We start from the raw sequence: 26,592 nt of genomic DNA, 5'->3' as shown, positions 1-26,592 counted from the left end.
ATAGTTGATGCTGCTAACCTTAAGTATGGACTTAGTAGGCACTACTAATGAATATAGGGTGGAATCATGATTCACTGCCATGCAATCATCAAAAATGATATTTAAGAGCCACTAACAATGGTTATCATACGCACAAGGTGCTGTTTTTTAAAATCATCTTGCATTGTGCTGACGAATCAGCAGAAACCAACCTGCTGATATCAGTTTAATAAACATCACACTTTCAGTGTTTTTCTGCAGCATAAACCTAAAAAAACAATGTTTAATAAAACTGTACAGACAGTTCATGTAACTATATTTATTCTCGCTGAGCTGAAAGCTTCAAGTAGATAAAGCACATGCTGAGAGGGTTTACAGTTACTCTGTTATTCAATTTCAGGTTGCCTTTTTCATGGGTGGAGATCTGGAATAATTGGATACAGATGTCGGCCGCAGCGCCGTATCCTAGTAATATGTAATCAGGCAGAAACGCAGGGAGTGAGTGCGTTCTTATCTCTAAGTAAGCTCTTGTGGTTAGGGCCTGAAATCAGCTCTGTGTGGACACCATGGGCTGTGACCTTCATGCATAACGTCCCAACAGATATTCAGACAAAGAGCAGCTCCAGAGACTACGGTGAACTCGAAGGGTGGGGTCTTAAACTCCCACCGGCGGGAACCAACAGGAAGCAAGCAACATGACAAATCAATAGCATTGACTGGAATCTGAGTCCGTGTTCTTCTCGCAGGAGAGTCGGGGAAGAAAAACAGCCGTTGCACAACAGCAAAAACTGCCCGCTTACATAACCCCTTAATGTGCGTTTAGTTGCTCTACTGAGTCTGTAAAATTTGGGCCGTAATTGTAAGCCAGGGTAGCAATTAGCAGGAGAAAAGCCATCGGCTGGTGCATCGTGTAATGAGGGACAGTTTCTGAAGATGAACTCAGTGACCTGTGGTCATTACACAGAATAATAGACATCATACCTCAGACATTGGCACTAGTGCTAGTAAAAACTGGAAAGAAATCAATGTTTTTTTTTCAAGCAGAGGAACTGTAATTTCAACCTACATGTAGGCAAATATATTCAAAATCTTTAATGCATTAAGTAAAATACTGTAAATAACTAGTTTAAGATAATCCATGCTTGTTTTCAACACTGTTTTTCACTAAATTCACATAAGAATAAATAATTCAAGGATATTTAAAAGGATAAATAGTAATATATAATGATTAAATAAATAAAAATAATATTTAATTTAATTTTTAAAGTGTTTTTAACTGCATAATTTCAACCTACATGTTGGCAAATATATTTAAAATCTTTAATGCATAAAATGAAATATTGTAAACTATTTTAAGATAAATTATTCCTGTTTTCAACACTGTTTTTTACTAAATCGACATAAGAATAAATAATACAAGAATAAATAAAATGATAAATAGTGATATTATGTATAATGATTATATAAATAAAAATAATATTTAATGTCACTTTTAAAGTGTTTTAACTGCACAATTTCAACCTACATGTAGGCAAATATATTTAAAATCTTTAATGCAACAAGTAAAATACTGTAAATAACTAGTTTAAGATAATCTGTGCCTGTTTTCAACACTGTTTTTCACTAAACTGACATAAGAATAAATAATACAAGGATAAATAAAAGAATAAACAGTAATATAATATATATAATGGATTATTATATAAATAATAAAATATTTTATTTAATTTTTAAAGTATTTTAACTGCATATAGTCATATATATTTGCATGCAATTGCATTGCATATATATATGTGTGTGTGTATGTATATATATATATATATATATATATATATATATATTTTTTTTTTTTTTTTTTTTTTTTAACATTTTGAAAAAAGTAAATTGTCACAGCAAACTTTAGAATGATGATGCAAATGATTCACTGAATCAGAGACTCGATTCAGTGAAACTGGTTCACATTAACAAATCTTACTGCTTGCTAACGTGAATTTTTTAAGGTGAATTTTTGCGACTTTAAATATGAAACGTTATTATAAACATAATGCCCTCAGAAGACAAGAATCATAAAATTATCCCAAAGCCTTTCAGAAAGCTAAATAGCCAATTACAAAAGTGCATTAAAATATTGCAATACACAGTGCTTCATCTTTTATTACCTGCAAAATCAGTCAGTTTATCATATCTTAAATATGAAATGATACTACTAATGTTTCTATCCTACTGCCATCAAACGACAAGGATAACAATACAATACAATCTTTCAAAAAACTTTAAAAAGTGCATTAAAATAATCTTTTTTAATCACAAAATCAGAGTGAATTTATTATGAAAACTTAATATGAAACACTACTAATTAACTTTTCTGTCCTACTACCCTTAAAAGACAAAGACCACAAAATTAGTCTAATTATAATATAATTTAGAAAGCTTTAAAAGTGCACATTAATTTATACTATAAATGCATTTATTTACAGAAAAAAATTCACTGAATTTTTCATGCATACTGAATAAATCACCCTGCTTTAGTTGGCACAAAAAGATGCTGTTAAACTGAGCCAATGAGTGTAGAAATAAGAGCTGCTCTGTTTACTGCCAACATTTATGCAATAAATGCACAAATATTGACTCCATTCAGCACTTCCAGCGATGACGTGCACTAAAAGTAGCACTAAATAACCAACACAACGCTAACAAAGCGACGAAAGACGCAAGAAACATTCCCGAACAACATCACATGAGCTTGTCTTCAGCACATGCTCCTCTCACCCATGTGAAAAGAGGAAAAAGAGAAGGCGTGTTCGCTCAGCACAGAGAAAGAGAAAGACAAACAAACTCCGGACAGTGACCCGCTCGGTTAACCTGAAGCAGCACGTTACTCTAGATCCAGCCGGGCTGTTTGGATTCAGTCTGGAAAATTCCCTGAGGGAACATCTCACCTACGGTTTCTTCATCCTCCTCTTTCAGGACGTTGTTGTCATCCGAGTCTTCCTGAGAGGACTTTCTGCCATCATCCACGGGGACCACGGTGAAGTTGGTGGGCATTTTCTCACCGTGTGAGACGTCGGTCTTCTCCTTATCTGTCTGTCTCACCCTCTGCCTCTCCTCCTCTGCGCTGGCTTGTTTGAGTAGTGGTTCGAAGTTCTCAGTTGTGCTCCTATCTCTTTGACACCGGCTCGACCATGTGACCAGCCTTCCTCCATATAAGGAAGCATGAAAGCCCCGCCCCAAGGGCCGTCCTTAATGCACAGAGGAGCAGCCGCCTCCTTTCTCGCCTGCGGCATTATGAACCTCCACAGACACAACAAGACACCAGATAAAGAAAGCTATTGATTTCGAACCTCTTCCAGACACTTCCTCCCATTTGTTTTGTTAATATGTTAACTGAGATAAAATAAAATACATAAAATCTTATTTTATTTCAGCTAGTTGCCAGGAAACATTTCTAATTTTGTTTGGTTCAACTCGAAGTACTAAAAGAACTAAAACAGAAATAGAAAAATCAATAAAAACTAAACAAAAAAAAAAAAAAAAAAAAATCACTAGAACTTTAACCAAAATGAAAAGCTAATTTTAACTCTACCTTTGCATATTGCATGACATGACATGCAGGTGAACCAATTAAACATTTTATCTTTTTATGAAGCGTTTTATTTTGATTGTAAATTACTTATCTTAATTTTACAATTTTATGATTTAGTTAATTATTATTATTTTATCAACTCACAAATCATCTGTGTGTCCACACAAAACCCCGGGTTTGGAAAGCAATATAAGGAATTAATTTATGCATTTATTTATTTATTTAATTACTAATGGAAGTTCTGCTACTATTGCTGAAAATCTTCTTTTTAACAGAAACATTGTTTCTTCTGCTCACAAAGTCTGCATTTATTTGATCAAAAATACAGTAAAATTGTAAAATATTATTAAAATTTAAAATACGTGTTTTCTATGTGAATATATGTTAAAATGTAATTTATTCCTGTGATCAAAGCTGAATTTTCAGCATCATTACTCTCTTGTGTCGCATGATCCTTCCTAAATCATTCTAATATGCTAATTTTCTGCTCAAAAAAAATTTCTGATTATTATCAATGTTGAAAACAGTTGTGGTGCTTGATATCTTTGTAAAAAATGTAATATTTTTTTAGTTTTCAGGACTCTTCTGTGAATAGAAAGTTGAAAAGAACACCATTTATTTAAAATAGCAATCTTTTATAACATTATAAACGTATTTACTGTCACTTTTGATCAACTAAAAGCATCACTGCTGAATGAAAGTATTAATTTCTTAAAAAAATAACTTTTGAAATTTAGTATACGTCATTCCACAGATGTAAAATGTACATTCTGTCATTTCTGCAGCAATCGCGGTACTAAATCAAACTGCAAAAGCTACAAATGACTACACGTTATCCTGGGATAGAACAAAGTATTTTAACATCAAAGCAGCAACTCAAAGAGTAATCAACTTTACTGTAAACACGTTTGTGAACCATGCACATGTAATCGCACTCGCCCATGTGCACAATGCAAACACAAGGCCGTAAAACCAGCAGCCTATCATTAAAGCAGCCAAACAGCATAGCTCTGTGGTTACAGACGGTTATTTATTTTTGAGAAGTGCTCATTCCACACAAACAATACAAGACTTGACATACAGTCGAATCTTTTGTCGTAACACATGGCTCCAATAGTTGCCATGTAGCACAAGTCATAAGCCGTTTTGTCTACATGACCCTTGACATGCAGTTTAATGCAGTCGTAAGACAAGTCTGCACTGGCTGCGTAGAAACGTCTAGGTTCATGTCGAACACATGTTTAGATTATGAAATATTTGGAGAAGAAAACAGAAAGTGTGTTGCACATATGAATCTTGTCAGATCTGAAACAAGTTTGCTTTAAACAGCTGAGAATTTTCATACTTGCTTTCTTTTGTTGCGGTTATGTGAACTCCTTCAGTTTCGTTATGCAACAGAGACGCTGTTTTTCTAAGATGAGTCATGGAATTAAGAAACACCTGCATTCTTCAATGTGCTTAATGTGGATCACACATCCCTTATGAAAAACAAATACACTTTAGCATACTTTTTAAAAGCACACTGTAAGTGCAAACTGAATGTTATATATTATATTAAAAAAAGGATTATTAGTTCACATTTATATTAAATGCAATTAGCTGAAATTTGGAGTTCATTTTGATCCACTAAAATATGACTTAAGTACTTAAGTACAATACTTCTGTTGTTATTGAAATACAGCTATTTCTGTGCTGCTAAATATACAGACAAGTATTTATGGTAAATTAAAATATATTTTAATGTCATTTCTATTGAAACTTTTGTCATCTCAGGTGGAAAAAAAGTGTATTTCCATAATGTACTTAAAGTGCTGTATTTTCACGCAGTAATTTTGCTATACTAAAAATTATTCTTTTATACTTTTTAAGATAATCCTGAGAACAAAGTGTACTAAAATGTCACTAAAAAGTGCACTTTGTAATAAAATCAAATAAATTAAATTAAAATTAAATAAAAAAATTACATTTTACTTTAAAGTACATTTTAAATTGATTTAATACGTTTTTTTATGCTCCAATGCGGACATGCATACTAATGCACATATGAAATACTTATATTTTAATTGTGCTATTTTGGGACACAGTGAAAAGATACTAAAATGTACTTCAAACATACTATCTCTGTATTAAAAAAAATATTTAGTTTACCGCTTGTGGTACACTTGAACCCACTAGTAGCACAGTTAAAATTATAATCAAGTGTGCATTAGTATGTATGTCCACACTGAAGCATGAAAAAAGCTTATTAAAACAATTTAAAATGTACTTTAAAGTAAAATTACATTTTTTATTTAATTTAAATTTAATTCATTTGATTTTATTACAAAGTGCACTTTGTACTCATCAATACTCATGAATGTGCTCTGGAGAAACACAAGGTTCATATTTCCCTGAAACATAAACGAGAGCTTCATTATGTCTTCTTAGCTATGAAATTCAATGGCTTTACTGATAAACTTATCTGAAAGTGTCTTAATGAGGTAAAGTTTTGTCAATATTTCTTGTGAAAGGGGATACAAGAATCCTGATACCACAATCACTACAGATAACCACACAAAACCTATATACCCTATGTTTTTTTTGTTTGTTTTTTTTTCACCTGTTTTCTGGTTCATCAGGTTAAAAGGGTGCGTCTGATCACTTAGTAGCACAACTTGCCTCATTCATGTCTGGAGAAAAATACTGCAGGATGATGGACAAACTAGAGCCATAAAAGATTAGCAAAGAGGAAGTCGACGCAGATATCAGTAATGTGATTTATCCCACATTCCTCACTGTCAACATGACATGTGGACCATTAATTTCTCCTAGAAAGACCAAAAGACACCATTTTAATGTGAAGCTGCACTCTCACAAAGGATGCTCTCATATGCAGGGTGTTCTGGGAGTCGAGCTCTTCAGATTAAATTACACTGCAGTGCTCAGAACAGACAGACTCAAGAACAGCAATGGTCCGCTGGAGGATTCAACGGTCAAACCGACCGGGGTCATAGTGATAAAAATAACATGGGCTGACTAATGGACCAAGAACACAGCGATTCAGGGACGCGCTGATGCTGTTTTCTTTTGCATTATTGCTCAACGCTCATTATTCACAATTTAACCTTGATGGAGTTCAAGCCATAGTTCACCCAAACATGAAAATCTGCTCAAATTTACTTACTGTCAGGCTAGCCATGATGTAGTTAAGTTTGTTTCTTAATCAGATTTAGAGAAATGTAGCATTACATCACTTGCTCACCAATAGATTCACTGTGGTGAATGGGTGCCGTCAGAATGAGATTACAAACAGCTAGTAAAAACATGACAATAATTCCCAAGTAATCCACACCACTCCAGTGCATCAGTTAACATCTTGTGAAGACAAAATCTATCATTAAGACATGTTAAGACATTGCTTCAGGCTAAAATATTATGGAGTTCATAATCCATAATATTGCTTCCTCCAGTGAAAAAGTAGTCTTATCTGAACCAGGAGAGAAATATGTACAGATCAAAGCATAAAAAAAAAGTCCAAAACAGCTCTAAACAAATATGTGGATGGATTTTGATTTGAGAGACAACATGAAATGGACTTTTTTACTCGAGAAAGCCTTATTATGGATAACGGACTCACATTTTGGCCAGAAGCGATGGTTTTAAGTTAAAAACATCTTAATGACACACTGTAAAAATAAATAGTTGAGAAAAATTAAAAAAGTAAGGCAACTTGATGCAGTAAGACTTTTAAGTTCTCTCAACAATAGTTTTTTAGTTTTTCTCAGTAAAGATACTTTTTTAGCCAACATAAATTTATTTGTTCATACAATGCTGATTGTCCTACGGAAGCCCTTTTTTGCCACTGAATAAAAAATAAAAAAGGTAATTGCAACTTTTTATTTCACAATTCTGACTTTCTTTCTCACAATTTCGAGTTTACATCTTGCAATTCTGACTGCGAGAAATTTTTTTCACAATTTTTTTTTTTTTCGCAATTCTGGCTTTTTTTCTTTTTTTCTTGCGAGTTTATATCTCGCAGTTCTCTTTTTCTCCGAATTGTGACTTTTTTCTCAGAATTGTGAGATATAAACTCGCAATTGCGAGTTTTGAAGTCCATTTCTGAGGAGAAAAAAAAAAGGTGGATATGTTCACAGAATTGCGAGTTTATATCTCACAGTTCTGCATTAAAAAGTCTGAATTGTGAGATAATAATAACCTTTTTTTTATTCTGTGGCAGATACGGGCTTCATAGATTGTCTTATTTTGCTGATAGAAAAAGTCTTGTCTCAGCAACTGAAACAACTATTACTGTCATCCAGGTAATTTATTTTTTATGTATACATTTTTTGTTTATTTACAAATGACAAACAGTGAACTGTTAAAGAAACCTTAATGGACAACTTAATCTAATACGTAGACAACATTGTCTTTGTTTGTAAAACATCTTACAAGACTAAGATATCCAGCAGAAATAAAGAATTGAACATACTCTAGGCCTCAAAACTAGACACACAAACCTCAAAACGGTTGCAATCAACAAATGTTAAAAAGGTGAGCTCTTTACATCACAGTGCAACAAATAACTAACAATAATGACAAACAACAACAAAAGGTTTAAATTAAGTCAGCAAATAGCAAAACAATAATCCTATAACAGTAACTACATATTTTATTCATGCTGCAATGCATGCTGGGAACTCACAAAGCTTTAACATTTCAGCAATATGAAATTCTGTTCAGACAACTGTGTTTGACTAGTTAGGACAACATTTGGGGCAATTTTGTTGGTCCGACAAGGGTTTTTAAGTCATTTCAAGAAAAGAGCATTTTTTACAGTGCGGATTTGCTTCTTGCAAACATGCAGCTTTTGGCTTCACATGATGTTAACTGATGGACTGGAGTGGTGTGGATTACTTGTGGATTACTGTGATGTTTTTACCAGCTGTTTGGACTCTCATTCTGACGGCACCCATTCACTACAGATGATCTACTGGTGAGCAAGTGATGGAATGCTGCATTTCTCCAAATCTGATGAAGAAACAAACTCATATCCTGGATGGCCTGAAGAGGAGTACATTTTCAGCAAATTTTTATGTTTGTATGTACTAGTTCTTTAATTTGTCATCCTACTTGCATCCTATATGAACAATGAAACCAAGCAACATTTCTTTATTAATGCATTAAAGCAAAAGCACACCTTATAGAAGACTACAATTTATAACTGCACACTCTATTTTTACAATGTTTCAGCAACTAGCCTTTGTAAGGTACCAAGCAACATCAGCAATATCTTTGTGCTCACAGATATGAGTATTGACAGAGACTGAAAGCATAACAGCTGAAAGGTGAAAGAATTTTGTTCGGTTATCACCATAAGGAATTTCCAATTATGATGGACTTTGATTTGTGTTCCTATACATATGTAGCTGAGACTTACACCTAAAAACAAATAAAAACAAAATGTCCTCTTGCCCTAAAGGTATTTCATAACACATCAGAACAAAATAATCCGAATGAAATCAACTAAAACCACAAATTCAAAGATGCCAACATTTATGGTCTGGGCAAACATCTCATCTGTTCTTGATAGGCTTCCCCAGGAACGACTAAAGAGCAACAGGAAAATGTTAAAGCTGCCAGGAATTCGCTCTAATGAATTGGTTCCACCTGTGCAACGACCTTTAAAAGGCAAAATATCCAAAGCTGCGGGTGTTTGGATTCAGTGAGCAGTAAACTACTGTACAGGACGTCCAGTTTTTGAAATTAAAACTAACTTACTCCAACTGGCTAATTCTGAATATGCCATTCTGGGAGGTAAGATCCAACCATAGTCTCACAAATTCAGATCCGGTCAGAAACAGTGCGATTTAGACGTCCAGCTGAGTTCATTTATAAAGCTGGATTTGTTTTATCCGGGTCTCATTTCCTGGTCTTTGAAGGCTGGACTGCATCTAAACCTTTAGTGACGCAGAAAGCAATTGATAAATAAACGGTAAAATCTTGCTCAGGCTGACACAATCACTAATGTATAACACAAACACCGACAATTGTGAGAAATTTTGTTTGAAAATAAGATGTCAGGCAGGTCAAATGGGTAAACTGTATAAAAGATATAGAAAATCAGATGCCAGAGACACAAGGTTAATCACAACACACACTACATGATCTGAACTAATAACCCAATACTCAGAATTACTAGTCCTAATGATTCCACAGTCAAAAATACATAAATAAACTGCCAGATTCAGTGACAATGTTGTAGCCATTGTTGCATCTATATATTTTGCAGTTCTAAATAAATAAATAAAAGTTAACATATCGATCTGGTTAAACTACCTATATTTTATTTCACATTTTTTTACTTATATAATGTATAATATAACATATAGCTGCTATAACAAAACAGGTGTTAATACAAAAACATGCAAAAAAAAAATATTTAAAAATGTAAAAAAAAAATAAATAAATACCATGAACTCCATTGTTTTTATGTATTTCAGAGTTTAGATTTACATATTTCATTTTTAAAAATTACATTTTATATGTTTATTTTCTTTTTTCATTATATCAATAAATATAATATTAATATATAGAGAGAGAGAGAGAGAGAGAGAGAGAGAGAGTGAGAGAGTGTTAACATACCAAACTACTTTTATTTTCTCTTTCTCATTTTTTACGTTGTAAATAATACAACATATAACTACAATAATAGAAGTAGGTGTTAAAACAATGCACATAGCAAATCTGAAAAAATAAATAAATAAATAAACATATGCAAACTATTGTGCAAAAATTATCAAATGCCATAAACTGCACAGTTTTAGGTATATCATAGTATTTATATTTTTTATTTTTTTAAATAATACTTTTTATAGTAAAATGGCATTTTTCATTTAAGTTTTCCACTATATGTAAGGTAATTTAACCAATTAAAACTTGTTTTTTTTTTTTTTTCATTATAATTACAAACATGTTTTAAAGTGAGATGTAAGAGTGGTTGTTTTTTCCAACAAATACAAATTACAAACAGTCATGTTGCAAGTTTATTCCCGCATATGACACATCACAGCACTGTGTAAACATTACTGCACTCCTAAGCAAAACACAGAGTAACACAGTGTGCAATGAGCATTCACTCACAGCAATTAAGAAACTTTAGTTGGTTAAAGTTAAAAGTAACAAGTGTGCTGAGTATTTAAAGCTGTTATGTAACACAGCATCAGGAAGAAATGTGCTGCCACCTGCTGATAGTCTATGGTAAATCGAATGGAACATCTAAACATCTTTCAAAGCATTTCTGTATGAAATTCTGTGCATGACAGTTCAGCCAGATTGATGATTTTATACCCATCATGCTAATGAAACAACAGTATAGGGTTAGTGCACAAAGTGCATGTAGAGAAACTTTTCCTGGCATTATGACACCTACAAAACCTAACTTTCCACTTGTTGACAAGGTTTTACACAAAGATTCTTTAGACCTGCAGTAATATTTCCATGCTAGATTTATAGAGCAAACAGACGCAATAGCCTGGTGTAGCCCCTGAAGGAGAACTAAATTTTAGTTATGCTTCAATGAGTGATCAAGCAGGTTTCTTAATTCAAGTAGGTTTTTAAATGGTGATGACAATGAAACAACAACAACAACAACAACAACAAAACTGTCTGTTACAGCAGAATTTCACCCCCATCCAGTGCATGTTGCTGTTTCTAAATTGGACTCGAATGCACATTACAGGGAGCTTAAAAACGGAAAGCAGAGGGACCTCAAAATGTCACGCCATTGCGCCTGTGAGGAACGTGAGGAACGACACGTGAGGAATCTGCACTAATCCATTCGGCACGTATAAAATAATTACTATAAACGACTTTCAACATGTCACAGTCAACAGGTGGAGACTGGCAAAGGTTTTCGCTCTAAAACGAAGCGACTGTAAGCAGGTGATGACAGATGCTCAGTCGTTCTGGCAGAGCCACCCATCTCAAATGTCAGAGCAGATGCCCGCTTCTCCTTCAGCTGTCCGTCACACGAGTAGAGATCAGGTGACGGCTTTTTTTGCTCTTTTGCAGCAGAAGACAAATATCTAAAGCATTCAAGATTATCCAAGAGTGTCGTTTGATCCCGGTGTCCGTGAGATGGTCCTGAAATGTGAGCGAGGGCCAAACGCAAGGCCAACAAAACCCCCTGGGTGCCAGCAGCACAGTTTATCTAAATGACTGTGAGGTTTATCACCTTCGAGTTCATAAGACCGACATGACAGCGACCACCAGACATGACTCACAATCTGTTCCTAGCATGAACACAGAGTATGACGTCACATACAGAGCTGAACTAGAGAAAAGGGCACATTTAAAGGAAAACCTCATATATTTGCCCAAATATGTCAGGTTTTAAAGGTGTTTTGCTCAGCATTCCCACTGCATTTTTCTACTTAATTATGGACCCCATTACAGTTGAGGTCAAAAGTTTATAGTCCCCTTACAGAATCTGCAAAATGTTAATTATTTTACCACAATAAAAGGGATCATACAAAATGCAAGGTTCAAACACTCACTGATGCTCCAGAAGGAAAAACGATGCATTAAGCCGGGGGGTGAAATCTTGAATTTGAATATCAGGGTAAATGTAACTTATTTTGTCTTCTGGGAAACATACAAGTATCTTCTGTGGCCTCTGAAGGGCAGTACTAAATGAAAACAATATGATATTTAGGCAAAATAAGAAAAATGTACATATTTCCATTCTGTTCAAAAGTTTTCACTCCCGGCTCTTTATGCATGTTTCTTCCTTCTGAAGCATCAATGAGTGTTTGAACCTTCTGTAATAGTTGCATATGAGTCCCTCAGTTGTCCTCAGTGTAAAATGATGGATCTCAAAACCATAAAGACATTGTTGGAAAGGGTTCAAATACACAAAATTGCAGAAAAACCAAAGTATTAGTGGGACTTGAAAGATTTTTCTGAAGAACAGCGGGCAGTTTAACTGTTCAGGACAAACAAAGGACTCATGAAAAAAAAACAAAACAAAAAAAAAACACATAGCTGTGGATCATTCAAGTAAGAACACAGTATTAAGAATCAAGGAGATGTAAACTTTTGAACGGGGTCATTTTCATGAATTCAACTATTTTTTTCTCTTATGGACTATATGTAATCATCTTTTATGTGAAATATCTTGTTCAGGTCAGTACTAAATAAACAATAACCTGCGTTTTGTATATGATCCCTCTTATTTTGGTAAAATAATTAACATAAACTTTTGACCTCAACTGCACATTCTCAGCTAATAAAAATGTGTTCTAAGAACGTAGTGCTAATGTTCCTATTTATTTATAAAAAGTTTATTTTTGAATGTTCCCTGAGCATTTAAATGTTTTTAAAATGCTTCTTCGTTATGCAAACATTATACAGAAAACGTTACGCAATGTTCCATTTTAAAATTTTGCAAACATTATTTGAATGATTTCGAAACAAGTAGTTAGTAATGTTTAAAAAATGTTTCAAAACCATTCTGTGAACATTCTCTGTCAAAGTTTTATAAATGTAATTGTATAAATTGTATCATTTTGCAAATATTAATAGCGACAGAACCTTCTGTGAACATTCCCGGGTAGCTGGTAACATAGTCCAAAGACAGATCATGCATTATATTTCAAGTCTTCTGAAGTCATAGGATAGTTTTGTGTGAGAAAAAGATAAATATTGTTTTCAACTGCCACATGAACCTCATTGGAATATGCACACGTTCAAATTTGGAGCATCATGATTGGACAATTAGCGTAAAACAGTCTACCTGACATCTCCCTTTGGGTTCTGTGGAATAAAGTCATACATATTTAATATATTTTATACATCACACCCTAAAACAGGACGTCCCCAAAACACAAACACAGATATAACACCAAACTGATTCTGAGTGCCAAAGTTTATTTAGCATTAAGAGACCACCTGCTACTTTCAACGCCTGAGCAATGTTTCAAAGACGGAGCGTGATGACATGAAAAATAAGAGTCCTGAGCCAAGAGCACACTGTTCTTGATGGGTATGAATCTCCTCACAGTGGAGAACAGGGAGGAAGAGGAACCTTGTTTGAGTCTGGGTAACTTCTCACAGAACAATCAACTCAGATCGGCTGAGATGAGTCATGAGGTGATTGCACTTAAAGTGTGTCTACAAAAAAAGCAGTGGAAAACACACAAAACACTCCAACAGGAAAACAGTAGCTGTATTTCAAAATGCTAATCTGCATTAACTTTAATTCTACTCAGTTTTGGCACAATATGTATATTGAGTGAAACAGTCTACTTTTAACCATTTTACTAATATTTCACAGTATTAGAAAATACATTACATAATTAAAAATTTTAAATAACTGTTTTCTGTTTTAACATATTTTAAAAAGTATTTTATTCCTGTGATTTCAATGCTGAATTTTTAGCATCATCACTCCAGTCACATGTTCTTACAGAAATCATTCTAATATTCTGACTTGCTGCTCTATTGATCAATTTAAAGCATCCTTGCTAAATAAAAGTACTTATTACAATAATTTCTTTTGTTATATGAAAAAAAAATAAATAGCTAAGCTAGTTGCCAAGGCAACATTTCTAATTATTTAAATAAATTGGCAGTACTAACATTAAAATTACTAAAACTAAAATAAAAAGCAGCAGTCATAAAATACCACTGGTTAAAAGGCCGTATAACTTCGCATTCTATGTATAGATCACAATGCTGCCTACGTAAGCAGTTCAACAGGGTTTGAAAGTGAGCTAGCATAAACAAAACTACCATCTGAACAAGAGCACGAAATCACATGATTGTCATCTTATGATGCCAATTAGAGCGATAAAATTACAAATGACTCCTGAAGCTAATTATCGCTGCCCAGAAGCACAGAAACAAGCTGCACGGCATGCATTGTGTTGATATGTTAGAAGAAGAAAAGAAACTTTGTTTTGGTAACTGGAAATGTTGGTGCACAGAAACCTGTGTCGACAAACAGCCAACACAAATAGAACAGGGTTGCTTGAGTCAGCTGTTCACAGTATCCTGACGGAGAAATGTGCTAAAAAAATAATTCCCTCTTCTCATTTTCATCTGCTCTGACCCTGACTGAAGACCACCCTCCAACACATGACCTCCAGCCTCTGAGATCAGACCTCAGTTTGGTGGATGCCACTCATGATGCAAAAACAGTTTTTTAAATGGCAGAAAATTACCAAGTTTGCCCATCCAAGTCCTCCAGATCCACTAGTTATATTCTAACATCATCATGAACTTCTTGTGAGCTTTCAGTAACAGGGTCAACACAGAGTCGTCTCAACTCACATATGAAATGTGGTTAGAAAAATACGCTTTCAAGAACTTGTAGAAATGTGTTAACTCAGCATTATGTGTGTGCAAAAATATCATGTGATGTTTACTAAGTGTACAGTATCATATGGCCTATGAAACCACTACTATTCCAGGTTAAATACTACTTTCATTTTGCTTGTTTTACTGCTCCTTTGAATGCAATTATTTTTTTCTTTTTATTAAGAACCAAACATTTGAGGGGTATATATAGAAAGAAATAAAAATAAAATACAAATTTACAGATGCATAGTTTGTATTACTTAAGCTTTAACTTAGATATTTTATTTAAATATGCCTAAATATGCCTTAATGTCAAATATGTAGTCAAACCAAAATTTATTTAGACACCTTCAACATTGCTCACATTATCACAGTTATTCGCTATAGTTTAAATATGACAAGAACAAATTTATCTTGATAATGTCAGGTAACTTTGATAGAAAGGAATGTAATGTATTACAATCAACCAAAAATTCAGACAACTGTTAGTATAACAATATTTACACAACTATCAATACTTTGTTGACCACTTACCAAGCAATGCTTAATTTTGTTCAGTCTGTGGTGTAAAAAGGTTGCATTAGCAATTAAAGAAAAAAACACTTAAACAAAACATGGTCAGGTCAAAGTGTCTGAATAATTGTTGGTCGCAAATTTTTTTTATCAGTTTTACTGGTAGTCCACTCTATGAAGAATTTTTGGGTAAAATATGTCACAGTTTACAATATCACTCACTTACATAAATGAATTGTCCTGCTTCCACTAGCCAAAAAAAAAAAAAAAAAAAAAAAAAAAAAAATTATATCTGGTGTCTGGTTTGACTATAAATAGTTCAAAAAACCATTTTGTTTATTAATAAATATATTAATAAACAATTAGAATGAGTAAATATAAACACTTCATTTTATCAGCATCAAATGACAACATCAGCTTCTACAAATGACAAAACTAGCTTTTATTTACGTTTTACTTTAGTACTTTCCATTTATACCATTTTGGATGATCGGCCTATAGATTTACATTGTAAGTACAAAGACTTGTGTCAATGTCTTTTATTTTTACAAATTATTAGAGTCCATATTACAGTCTGTGGTAATCAATCAATTTGTATTTAACCTGGAATATTCATTTAATTTCCCAGACAAATGCAAATTATGTTTGGTTGCATGCAAATAAGAGGGCAATGAGTATGGGATTATTTTTGTGCCAATAAGAATGAACGTAACTTTGTAAAACTGAACGTAACTTTCCAAGAAATGATCAAAAATATGCCACTGCAAAAGAAGAAAAACACAATGAAAATGAAAAAATGAACTCAGTCGCACAAAATTAACATGCTCTTCAAATATGCTTCATTCTTTGTTAATGATTTTCAAAGAATCGTTTTCGCGAATCATGGATTATGAATGCGTTGCCACAGCTTTCGCTTACGCTTCGCAAATTTTCGTTTGCTGTTTTGGCACAAACCTCTCGTGGGGGCGGGCTTAACAGCGATCTACTCTGATTGGCTAATGAGCTTTTGATGGACAGTTGCTCTCTGACCTGGAAGCACAGACGGTGACGTCAGTGGCGCACATATTGGAAAGTTGTTGCGGTGTGCAATACGTCGTGCTTTGTTTATAGAAACTATCAGAACTGTTGCACACTGTACATGAATAAAACTTTTATCGATGTTATTGATTAACGTTACTTTAGCAACACGAACTTACTTCAAGCTGCCCTGAAGGACAAGCTGAGGTGGAAGATGATGCCGCTCCGTGTCTCTCCTGGGAGCTCATCTTTAGAAACTAAGAGACGACCGTAGGTGAAATACTAATAACATTAATACTTAATATAAACAAAGCACGACGTATTGCACAACGCAATATGCGCGCCACTGACGTCACCGTCTGTGATTCCAGGTCAGAGAGCAACTGTCCATCAAAAGCTCATTAGCCAATCAGAGTAGATCGCTGTTAAGCCCGCCCCCACGAGAGGTTTGTGCCAAAATAGCAAACGAAAATTTGCGAAGCGTAAGCGAAAGCTGTGGCAACGCATTCAGAATCCATGATTCACGAAAACGATTCTTTGAAAATCATTAACAAAGAATGAAGCATATTTAAAGAGCATGTTAAATTCGTGCGACTGAGTTCATTTTTTCATTTTCATTGTGTTTTTCTTCTTTTGCAGTGGCATATTTTTGATCGTTTCTTGGAAAGTTACGTTCAGTTTTACAAAGTTACGTTCATTCTTATTGGCACAAAAATAATCCCATAAATGAGCTGCAAAATATTTTCAAAATGAAAACCCATCATCACTGGCTTGCATTACTTGGGAAGGCCTCAGCACTGAGTTGGTTCTGGAAGTAAGACCTCAACATTGCTTAATGGTTGTAAGCAATTTAAGCAATTGCTCAGCATCATTCTAGGTGTGGACTGAGACTGAGGGCATCACCACATATATGACTAGAGATGTTCTTGACTCCCATAATGATTGTGTAACCCAATCCAACGCTCCCCAGCCCAACCATCTGGAAGACGACTCCCATTTGCACTTCTCCAAAGGCAAGGGGCTTCACACGCCAACAAATGAAACTCATGTGTCACTAATGTGTCTGTAGGTCTGATCTGCTCTTAGAATCAGTTCAATGCATTGGGAAGCTTTGGAAACCACATTACCAAAAGTGCCCTTTACTAACGTTGTTTTTATATGATTAACACCAAGCAAAACTTTTGAAACAAGATGTTAAACTTCGATTTTGTAGTGTATTTAATTACTACACTTCAAGTAAGTGCTGTCTCTGGATCACCTGGACTTTCTTAAGGGCTTCAGACCTTCAGCAGAAGATCAGCTCTCACAATCACACTACTTTAAACTTCTTTATAGACTGTGTGACTGCTGCTTAAGTAGACAGTCAAAGGCACTTTGGTATTAAGAGGCCTAAATTTGATGAAGGGTCAATTATAAGCTTTCATATCTATTAAAGATAAAGATCAGCACCAGACAGAGAGACCCTGAAGTGCATTACATTAATGCGATTGGTTAAATACTTCCTTCCTTACATCCACATGGACATAGACCTTGTTAAAGAAATGAAAGAGCAAAGAGAGACTATAAAAGGGCAGAATCACTCACGTAAATCATTGTTTTCAGATAGGTTGCTAGATTTCTAACCCGGGAAACAAACAGATGTGTCATGGTAATTAATGAAGACAGCTGAGCATGAAAAGTGTCCCAAGACACGTCTAGACAAGCCCCTGAAATCAGGCAGTCGTGTAAAACCAAAAGGGCCTCATGTTGCATAAAATGCAATTACCTCACATTTCAGTCAGGACAAAAAAAATGTACAAATAAGAATAATAAAGATTAAGCAAATGTACATTTTGCTTAATATTATAAGGATCTAAGGCATATTTTACTGCACAGTTTCATCAGCAAACCATCCTTCTGTGCTTTTATAATAAAGTAAATGCAATCAAACAGCAGCATTTAATGCAAATACACACAAGCGTAAAAATATAAATGTCACCAGCAAAATGTTTGTAATTTATGCCATCCTAAATAAATCATTTCACAGGACCTTGCAAAATACTATGACAACCACTGAAATAAAATACATTATTACAGTTGATATTAATGCATTACATTTAATATTACAATTATATATTCATTTCTTTAATGGATAACGGTTACAAGTTATCAGTTTTACTATCAGTTTTAAGATTACCATGGTAACAAGACCACAATGTAACATTTTAGATTAAACAGCCCTGTGAAATTTCCTTGATATTTGGCTAATGAGAATAAACCTCATTAAGCTAAATGTTAAACACTTCAATAAACAGATATTAGTGTTACTGAAGTTCAGCATAAATACTGCTAACGCTTACCGTTTGTCTTTGACTTTTGTTTTCAGTAATCATTTCCTAATGTTCTTAATCTTAATGTTTTTATAACATTTTAGAAACCATAAAATGTTAGCTGGATAACAGCCCTGAGAGAATTAAACCGTCTGAGAGAAATCTACGTAAAAACAAACCGCCTACAATAAATAATATTTCATATACTGTATGAAACGCTTTAGTGAAAAAAGTACAAATAAGAATAATAAAGAGTAAGCAAACATACATTTTGCTTTATATTATAAGGATCTAAAGCATATTTTACTGCACAATTTCATAAGCAAACGCTCCTACTGTGCATATTTGTGACCCTGGACCACAAAACCAGTCATAAGGGTACATTTTTCAAAATTGAGATTTATACATCACCTAAAAGCTGAATAAATAAGCTTTCCATTTATGTATGGTTTGTTAGGATAGGACAATATTTGGCCGAGATACAACTACTTGAACATCTGGAATCTGAGGGTGCAAAAAATAAAAATATTGAAAAAAAAAAAAAAAAAAAAAATAAAAATATTACTAATCAAAAATTAAGTTAATTAAAAAAAATATATTTTTACAGTAGGAATTTTACAAAATATCTTCATGGAACATGATTTTTACTTTTATTTTTGGCATAAAACAAAAATCAATAATTTTGACCCATACAATGTATTTTTGGCTATTGCTACAAATATACACCAGCGACTTAAGACTGGTTTTGTGGTCCAGGATCACATTTTATTATAAAATCAATGCAATCAAACAGCTGCATTTTAATGCAAATACACACAAGAGTAAAAATATAAATAAGCTGCAAAATACAGGCAGTGTCAAATATGCCATCCTTAGAAGTCATTCCATAAAAAAACAAATAAATAAATAAAAATAAAAAGAATTGAATAAACTCAATTCCCATAGTTAAAGTTATATTATTTTGTTACATATAATATAATACATTTCTGTATTTTACTGGAGTATTACTGGAGTTGCAACTGTTACCATGATTACCATGGTAATTTTTGTAAGGGACCACATTTTAGACATTTTAGATTAAACAGCCCTGTGATATTTCCTGGATATTTGACTAATTAAAATAAACCTTATAAAGCAAAATGTTGAAATATTGTTAAACATGAAAGTTAAAATAAACAAACAGGCACTGAACTAAACACCTCAGTCATATATAGTCTGAAACACTCATTTGCTCATGAAAACATTTCAATAAACAAGTATTAGTGTTATTGAATGTTCAGCCTAACTAAATAGTGGAAACTAGCCGCTAACACAACGTTCTGCTAACGTTAATTTTTGGTTACTATTCGGCTTTGACTTTAAGGAAACAGTTCCTAACGTTCCTAAACGTTTTTAGAACGTTTTAGTAACCAAAAAAATGTTAGCTGGGTAACGGCCCTGAGAGAATTACCGTTGAACCTCCTGAGAGAAATCTATGTAAAAACAAACCGCCTATAATAAATAATATTCCACATACTGTACGAAATGAACTAAACAATTAAAACACAAAGATGTTTCTGCAAACGTCAGTTTGTATATAACTTCATTTATTAAAGCCAAAAGGACTATGAAGTTTCCCTTCACTTTCTTACACCTTGTTTACGCGAGTGACGCGACGCGCCAAACTACTGACTGAGTTCTGGACGCGCCTGACGCTCCTATTATAATCAACATAACGGCTCTTCATTAATTATAACACAAGCATTCAAAGCAACTTTCTGACTGTATGAACTCAAGACGTCTCACCGTATTTGTTGGGTTCTCTGCTGTACTGGAGGATGGGCACCGATCCCCGCCGCTCCGCGCGTTCGCCCTCACCGGCACCGGCGTCAAACACAGAGTCTATGTACGCGTCGTCTCCAAACGCGCTCTCGTCTGCGTGCGCCACCGGCACGACCATAAACCTCTCGCTCATGTTGGTCGTCCGTGGGTCGGACCTGTCCGCTGTCTGATGAACTTCAGGGATCAGACGGCTTACGCCCGTGATTCATAGCCGGTAATCTGACAGTTTGTGAGTGCGCGCGCACCGACGCGTGAATGTGTGTGAGGCGCGTCCGTGCCGAACGCGCTGCGCTCATTGGCTGAAAGCTGAGCGGCGCTTCACTTCATATAAATAATATATCAATGAACTGTATGAGAGTTTTTTTGTTGTTGTTGTTGTTTTTGGATGGGCTTACAGTCCCATTATTGAGAATTATATTATACAATATTAATAATTATTTTTATAGATTTAACAAAGCCATTTTAACAAGGAACTGAGGAAATTAATAGTTTTTATTCTTATAATAATTTTAATAAATCCCTAATATTTTTATTTTAAAGTATTATTTATTTATTTAAATAATGTATGTTTTACAGATTTAAGTGAAACAAGCACAAAAAAAAAAACTTTTTGACATTTATAAATCTGTTTTTTTGTGTGTTATTTCTTATGCAATGTGCTGTTTGTCAGTAAGATCATTATTTGTGAATTGTACATGCTCTATCTAAATGATAAACACAGATATGTGAACATTTAGCACAAGCATTTAGCATGTCCACATGAAAATATTATTTTATTTAATGGATGCTTATGACAGACACTTTCCAGTGCTGATGTTCTCTAGTGTTTTATATAGTCGTCTGTCTCATGTAAACTCATATTCACATGAGCATGTGGCTTCATTAACATCCACTTTCTGTTTCCCTTTTGTGTCTCATAGATGTTTTGTCATAGATACAGATGAGTAACTCATATGAGGAGTTTCCAAACCTACGGAAGATCTTCACACACAACATGATGAAGAGTTGTTTTTAATGATGATACTGGCTCAGATGGCATTGAGTCACATCACAAAGACATTATTTCCACAATGTCACATGAAATAAAGACACTCTATTGAATTATCTTAAACTCAGCATAATTTTTTGTCATAGAGGGCTGTTTGAGAAGGAATTAATAGCTTTGTACAAAAGATGACGCTTAATATTGTCTGGAGAAACTGCAAGTTCTGTCAGCTTGGAAAACAGGCTTTTTCACTCATGATCAGGCCTAATACAACTATTATAGTTTGATTTTACTCAAGTCAACTTTATCTGCAACATTTCAATCTCACACAAATGAAATCACTGGATGAACAGGGTCTTGTTGTGCCCTCATATAGGCTACTGTATATTATGTTTGTTTTAATGTTTTGTTAAGTTGTGTGAGTTCAGTCATCAGCATTAACTGTTCCAGTCTCTCAGGCTTTGTTTCAGCTGCTGTGGGTTATTTTAAGAGACAGACAAAGTGGGACGGAATGATTCACATACTGCTACTGACCGACACAACATGCAATGGAGTTAAGATGTGTTTGGTTCTGACAAGAAATGCTGAACAGGAATTTTCTGGAAAAAAATGAAATTACTTTATTTATGTAAGTGAAATACACTGTATTTTCATATTTTAGCATTTTAGTATAAGATTTTAGTATTTTTTCAAACAAAAACCGTAAAGCAATAAACATGCATGGCCCACAAACGTCATAGAAGATGAACAACACAGTGTAGAAGATCTTTCATGATAGTCTCAGATTTTATCACGATTTCTTCACCTGAAGTATATGCAACAGTCTCTCATATGGCCTCTAGATGGCAGCCTTTAATAATACAATCTACACAGCCCCTAATCAGCCTCTTAGTGGCCATGATTTCACACACATAATTTTAAGATAAATGTAAATATTTTGGTTGTGCCCTTAACAATGTAAGTGCTACATTTTCAATTCAGTCTTACTGTATAAACAGTTTACATTATATTATTTTATTCTAGGATAAATACTACAGTAATCGCTTATAGTATTTTAGTCAATTATTCATAGTATTCAGTCAATTTAACAAATGCTGTTTATCCAAAGCAACTTTCAAATGAGAAAAATACAAGCATGAGAATATAGATACAGTGCAAGTCTAAAGACAGAAAAATGTTAGATTCATAAAACAATTACAATGAATGATGATATAGCTTCATATCATATGAAGTACATGTTTTTGAAAGAAGCAGAAACAATTTCAGAATCCTGTTTTCTGAGTTTAAGCAGGGTTTGAGTAGCTAAGACATGATTTGTTTATTTTTTTAAAAATCTTGTAAAGTACCCAATTGCACCTTGTTTTTCTTTTCCTGCTCTTTTCTTGATGTTTTCCAGTGTTTGGGCTTTTTCAGGCTCATTTATTTCCTTCAACCTCTCAACCAGAAAATCAATGTGCTGGAGGATGAAAAGTGAATCAGTCCTGAGAGCAATCTTCTGCAGAGTTTCCACACAGTCAAAAGCTTCAATCACAAGCTTTATTTTCTCTTTCTCTAATTCTTGCAGATTTTCTGTCAGCTTCTTAACCAAAGACTTACTATCCCTAATCTTACCATAATATTTCCTCTTTAAATCTTCATATGTCTTGGTCTCACTCTTTGTCTTTGTACAAATATTTTTGCATGTTTAACATGCTCTTTGTAGTGACATTTATTAGTGCACACTGTACAGTGATTATCTTTCATCATGCTGCACCATGAGAGGTTACTGACCCACCAGCATCCTGGATAATGACAGTTCTCCTCACAGACGGTGCAGCACATCGCCATGCTGGCTACAGTAGGATCAATATCAACCTTCTCTTTGTATGGTACTTTAACTTCATACTCAAAGTTCTTATTGTTCTTGACATGTTCCTTGTTCTGCTCCAGAGCTTCTTGAGTTTGTTTCAGCTCATTTTGCTTTAGCTCCATCAGCTCAACACGTGATTTTAGATTGAAGATTTTTGCCTCCAACTGTTTTTTGTTCTGCAACACATCTCGAGTCATCTTCAGGGACTTTGGTTGTATTGTGTCAAGAAACTCGAAGAATTGTGCCATTCCTCTAAAACTGAGATTCCATGATTGTTCCTGTATCATTTCATATTCTTCATCAGCAGCCTCTGACTGACAGTTGTCAAACAGGAAAAACACTGGCTGATTCTTGTCATTTACTGCACACTTGATTTTAGCTTCTTTAACAGCCGTCAGGGCATTTTTAGGTGGAGCTCCAGTTGAGTGCGCAAAGAGCAAGAGAATGTTTTCAGCAATATCTTTTCCAAATAAAGACTGAACAGCATCAAATATGTATTGTTGTCTGTCAGAGAGTCGGTTTTGTGTTGCTTTAATCACCAGACACACTGCATCTATTTCATGAATATCTTCTGCAGATTTACTTAAACTGTCCAAACTCACAGCGATCTGTTTATCAAGATCAACTCCATGTGTGTCTCCATATCCTGGTGTGTCAATGATTGTTAAATCGATTGGACTCTCTTGTAGATAAAACCCATAAACAGTGATGATGGAGGTCTGACTGTGAGCTTGTGTTCGGTCGCTCTGATCATCTGTGATCTCAAACCAAATCTTGTCTTCTCTCTTTACACCCAACATGTAGTTGATCATCGCATTGATCATAGTTGTTTTTCCTGTTCCTGTTTCTCCAGCCATCAGAATGGTTTTATGGGGTTTGTTTTTGTCTCTCTCCCCGAAGATAATTTTTTTATATGGTTCAGATTGATGCAAATTGTCTGTTCTTGTCTGCAGATGGTATCGAGCAGGAATTCCATCTTCAATTAAGACGCTTTTCTTAATTAGATCATTTTTGTTCTGAATATGAAGCAATACACAATGATAAAACACAAATAAAATATAGATGAACATGTATCAATGATAAACAATGTTATATTTATAAATTATAATCAAATTGTAAACACCAACAATAAAGGCCCTTAGAAACTCATCCAAGAAAAAGTAAGCATTATATATTTGTTTTTATTTGTCATTTCCCCCTAAACATTAAACCTAATGTTCTGATTATTGAATTAAAGGAGTCATCAAAAGCCTATTTTCCACAAGTTGATATGATTCTTTAGGGTCTTAATGAAAAGTCTATAATATACTTAAAAATTCTCAATGGTAAAACAATACCTTTTTCACCTTGTCAAATTGAGCTCTGCAAAAATCATCCCATTCTGAGGGATTGTTCCTTTAAATGCAAATGAGCTCTGCTCGCCCCACCCCTCTCTTCTCTCTGTGGAGTGATGTGCTGCCCCGAAACTTGCTAACTAGCATATTATTAGGAAAGGTGATTGCAGAGGTTCATAAAAAACCCTATACTCACTTCTGCTGTAAGTGAAGCTGGATCACAAATGATTTACGCATACATAGACGGATATATGTAGATCAGGAGACACATTCCCTTCATAAACAAGCGTAACCCACTGCATCTTCAGCGGCTCAGATGTCGGGAGTAAATGATGACCACTATGTTCATTATTACATCCAGCAACACAACATCTCAGTCGCTCAATCGAAGATATTCTTGCCTAAACTACATCCCTGCTCCAACATTGAAACAATGGAGGTCGGACTGTTACAGTTGATCTGAGGTAAGACGCTCATGTCAATCAACTATCGTGGGAGCGGCCTCTGTGGGTGTGACGCCACACCGACAGGCATCTGAGAATGGCTTGATTTGAGAAAGGGGATATTATTTTTACAGATTAATTACAAACCACTGCATGGATTTTTATCATTATAGGGTAGATTTGTACATACACTGCCAACATTAATGTTCAAACAGCATGTTTACATCTGATGACCCCTGAAGTTTTTGAAACCTCTCCTCTAATCTGATTGGCTGAGAGGTTTTTCAGGAGTGCTGATATTTCACTAGTATGAGGACTGTTCACCATTTGTATCACTCTGTTTTTTTTCTGTGTGAGAAACCTGAAGTATGCAGTTTGTTTATAAATTTTGCAAAAATTTTCTACAACATTTGTGAAGTTGCAAGGTCTGGCCTCATAATGTCAGCAGCTAAGTGTCTGTCATGTTAACAGGTTGTCAGGCTCATACATTTAAAACACTGTCTGCATTCCCCTGAGTTCATTTGCAGAAGTAAAAATGCAGAAGGTTCTAGCCAGTGTAATTATCAGATCAGACAAATTAGTTCAGCTGTTCTAAATCTAATTCCATTTGTGAATCTCAAAAGAGTCAAGTCTCACCTGGATGTGTTGTCTTGTTTTCTCAAACATTCCTTTAATACTTTCTTTGTGTTTAAGTTTCTCTTGTGAGGACTTCAGTGGTGTATAGAGCTCCTCCTAGAATTTAAATTAAAAATCTAAGACACCAGAGATTTTTTAATATGTTCATATATACAGTACTGTGCAAAAGTTTTAGGCCACTAGTATTTTCACCAGCTAAAAAATGGTTTGAAGTAAGTTATTTCTATCTTTTGCTGTAGTGTGTCAGTAAAAAATATCGGTTTACATTTCCAAACATTCTGTTTGCCATTAATTGTAATAATCTAGTGAGATTTCAGTTTGCACAAGGAGTCTGACAACAGCCAGTGCTCCACACAGAGATCGGATCTCACCATCATCCAGTCTTCCTGGAATGACATGAAGACACAGAAAAAACTGAAACAGAGAAAATCCAGGAGAACTGTGGCAACATCTCCAAGATGCTTCAAGAGACCTACTTGCAAAGCTACCTGAAAAATTTTGCGCAAGTGCACCTAGGGCAAAAGCTGCTGTAAACGCAAAGAATGGTCACACCAAATATTGATTTCATTTAGTTAATAGAAGGTAATTGATAAAGAAAATCTATTTATGACAGCATCCTCATTTTACAGCATTTTTACACAAGCGCCTAAAACTTTTAACAGTGCTGCAGCTTTGCAGGTAGGTTTCTTGAAGCATCCTGGAGACTTTGACAGACAGACTGGATGATGATGAGATCAGATCTCTGTGCGGAGCACTCGCTGTTGTCAGACTACTTGTGCAAACAAA

General features: G+C 34.5%; 2 protein-coding genes across 4 annotated transcripts in view; both read right to left on the bottom strand.

The window, feature by feature from the left end:
* slc12a7b (solute carrier family 12 member 7b) overlaps window positions 1-20,769 on the bottom strand; it is a 75,732-nt gene extending 54,963 nt beyond the window's left edge. For 2 of the 3 annotated variants that reach the window (XM_051134714.1, XM_051134715.1), the window contains exon 1: window positions 2,919-3,141. In XM_051134714.1, coding sequence (XP_050990671.1) covers window positions 2,919-3,024 — 106 coding nt within the window. In that variant the 5' untranslated portion in view covers window positions 3,025-3,141. Of the gene's footprint in view, window positions 1-2,918; window positions 3,142-20,523 lie in introns of those variants that run through there. The other variant, XM_051134713.1, reaches the window with a different exon arrangement.
* A 1,443-nt stretch (window positions 20,770-22,212) lies between these two features.
* The window catches only part of LOC127180553 (uncharacterized), an 8,037-nt gene continuing 3,657 nt past the window's right edge, over window positions 22,213-26,592 (bottom strand). Inside the window, exons 2-3 of the mRNA XM_051134682.1 lie at window positions 25,807-25,902; window positions 22,213-24,409 (exon numbers count right to left, since the gene is read on the bottom strand). Of these exons, the coding sequence (XP_050990639.1) occupies window positions 23,171-24,409; window positions 25,807-25,902 (1,335 nt within the window). The 3' untranslated portion in view covers window positions 22,213-23,170. The remainder of the gene's footprint in view (window positions 24,410-25,806; window positions 25,903-26,592) is intronic.

The sequence above is a fragment of the Labeo rohita genome, chromosome 18, assembly GCF_022985175.1.
Source record: "Labeo rohita strain BAU-BD-2019 chromosome 18, IGBB_LRoh.1.0, whole genome shotgun sequence".
In the NCBI taxonomy this organism is placed as follows: Eukaryota; Metazoa; Chordata; class Actinopteri; order Cypriniformes; family Cyprinidae; genus Labeo; species Labeo rohita.
Note: the sequence above shows the minus strand (reverse complement) of the source record. Positions and strands in the feature narration are given on the sequence as shown.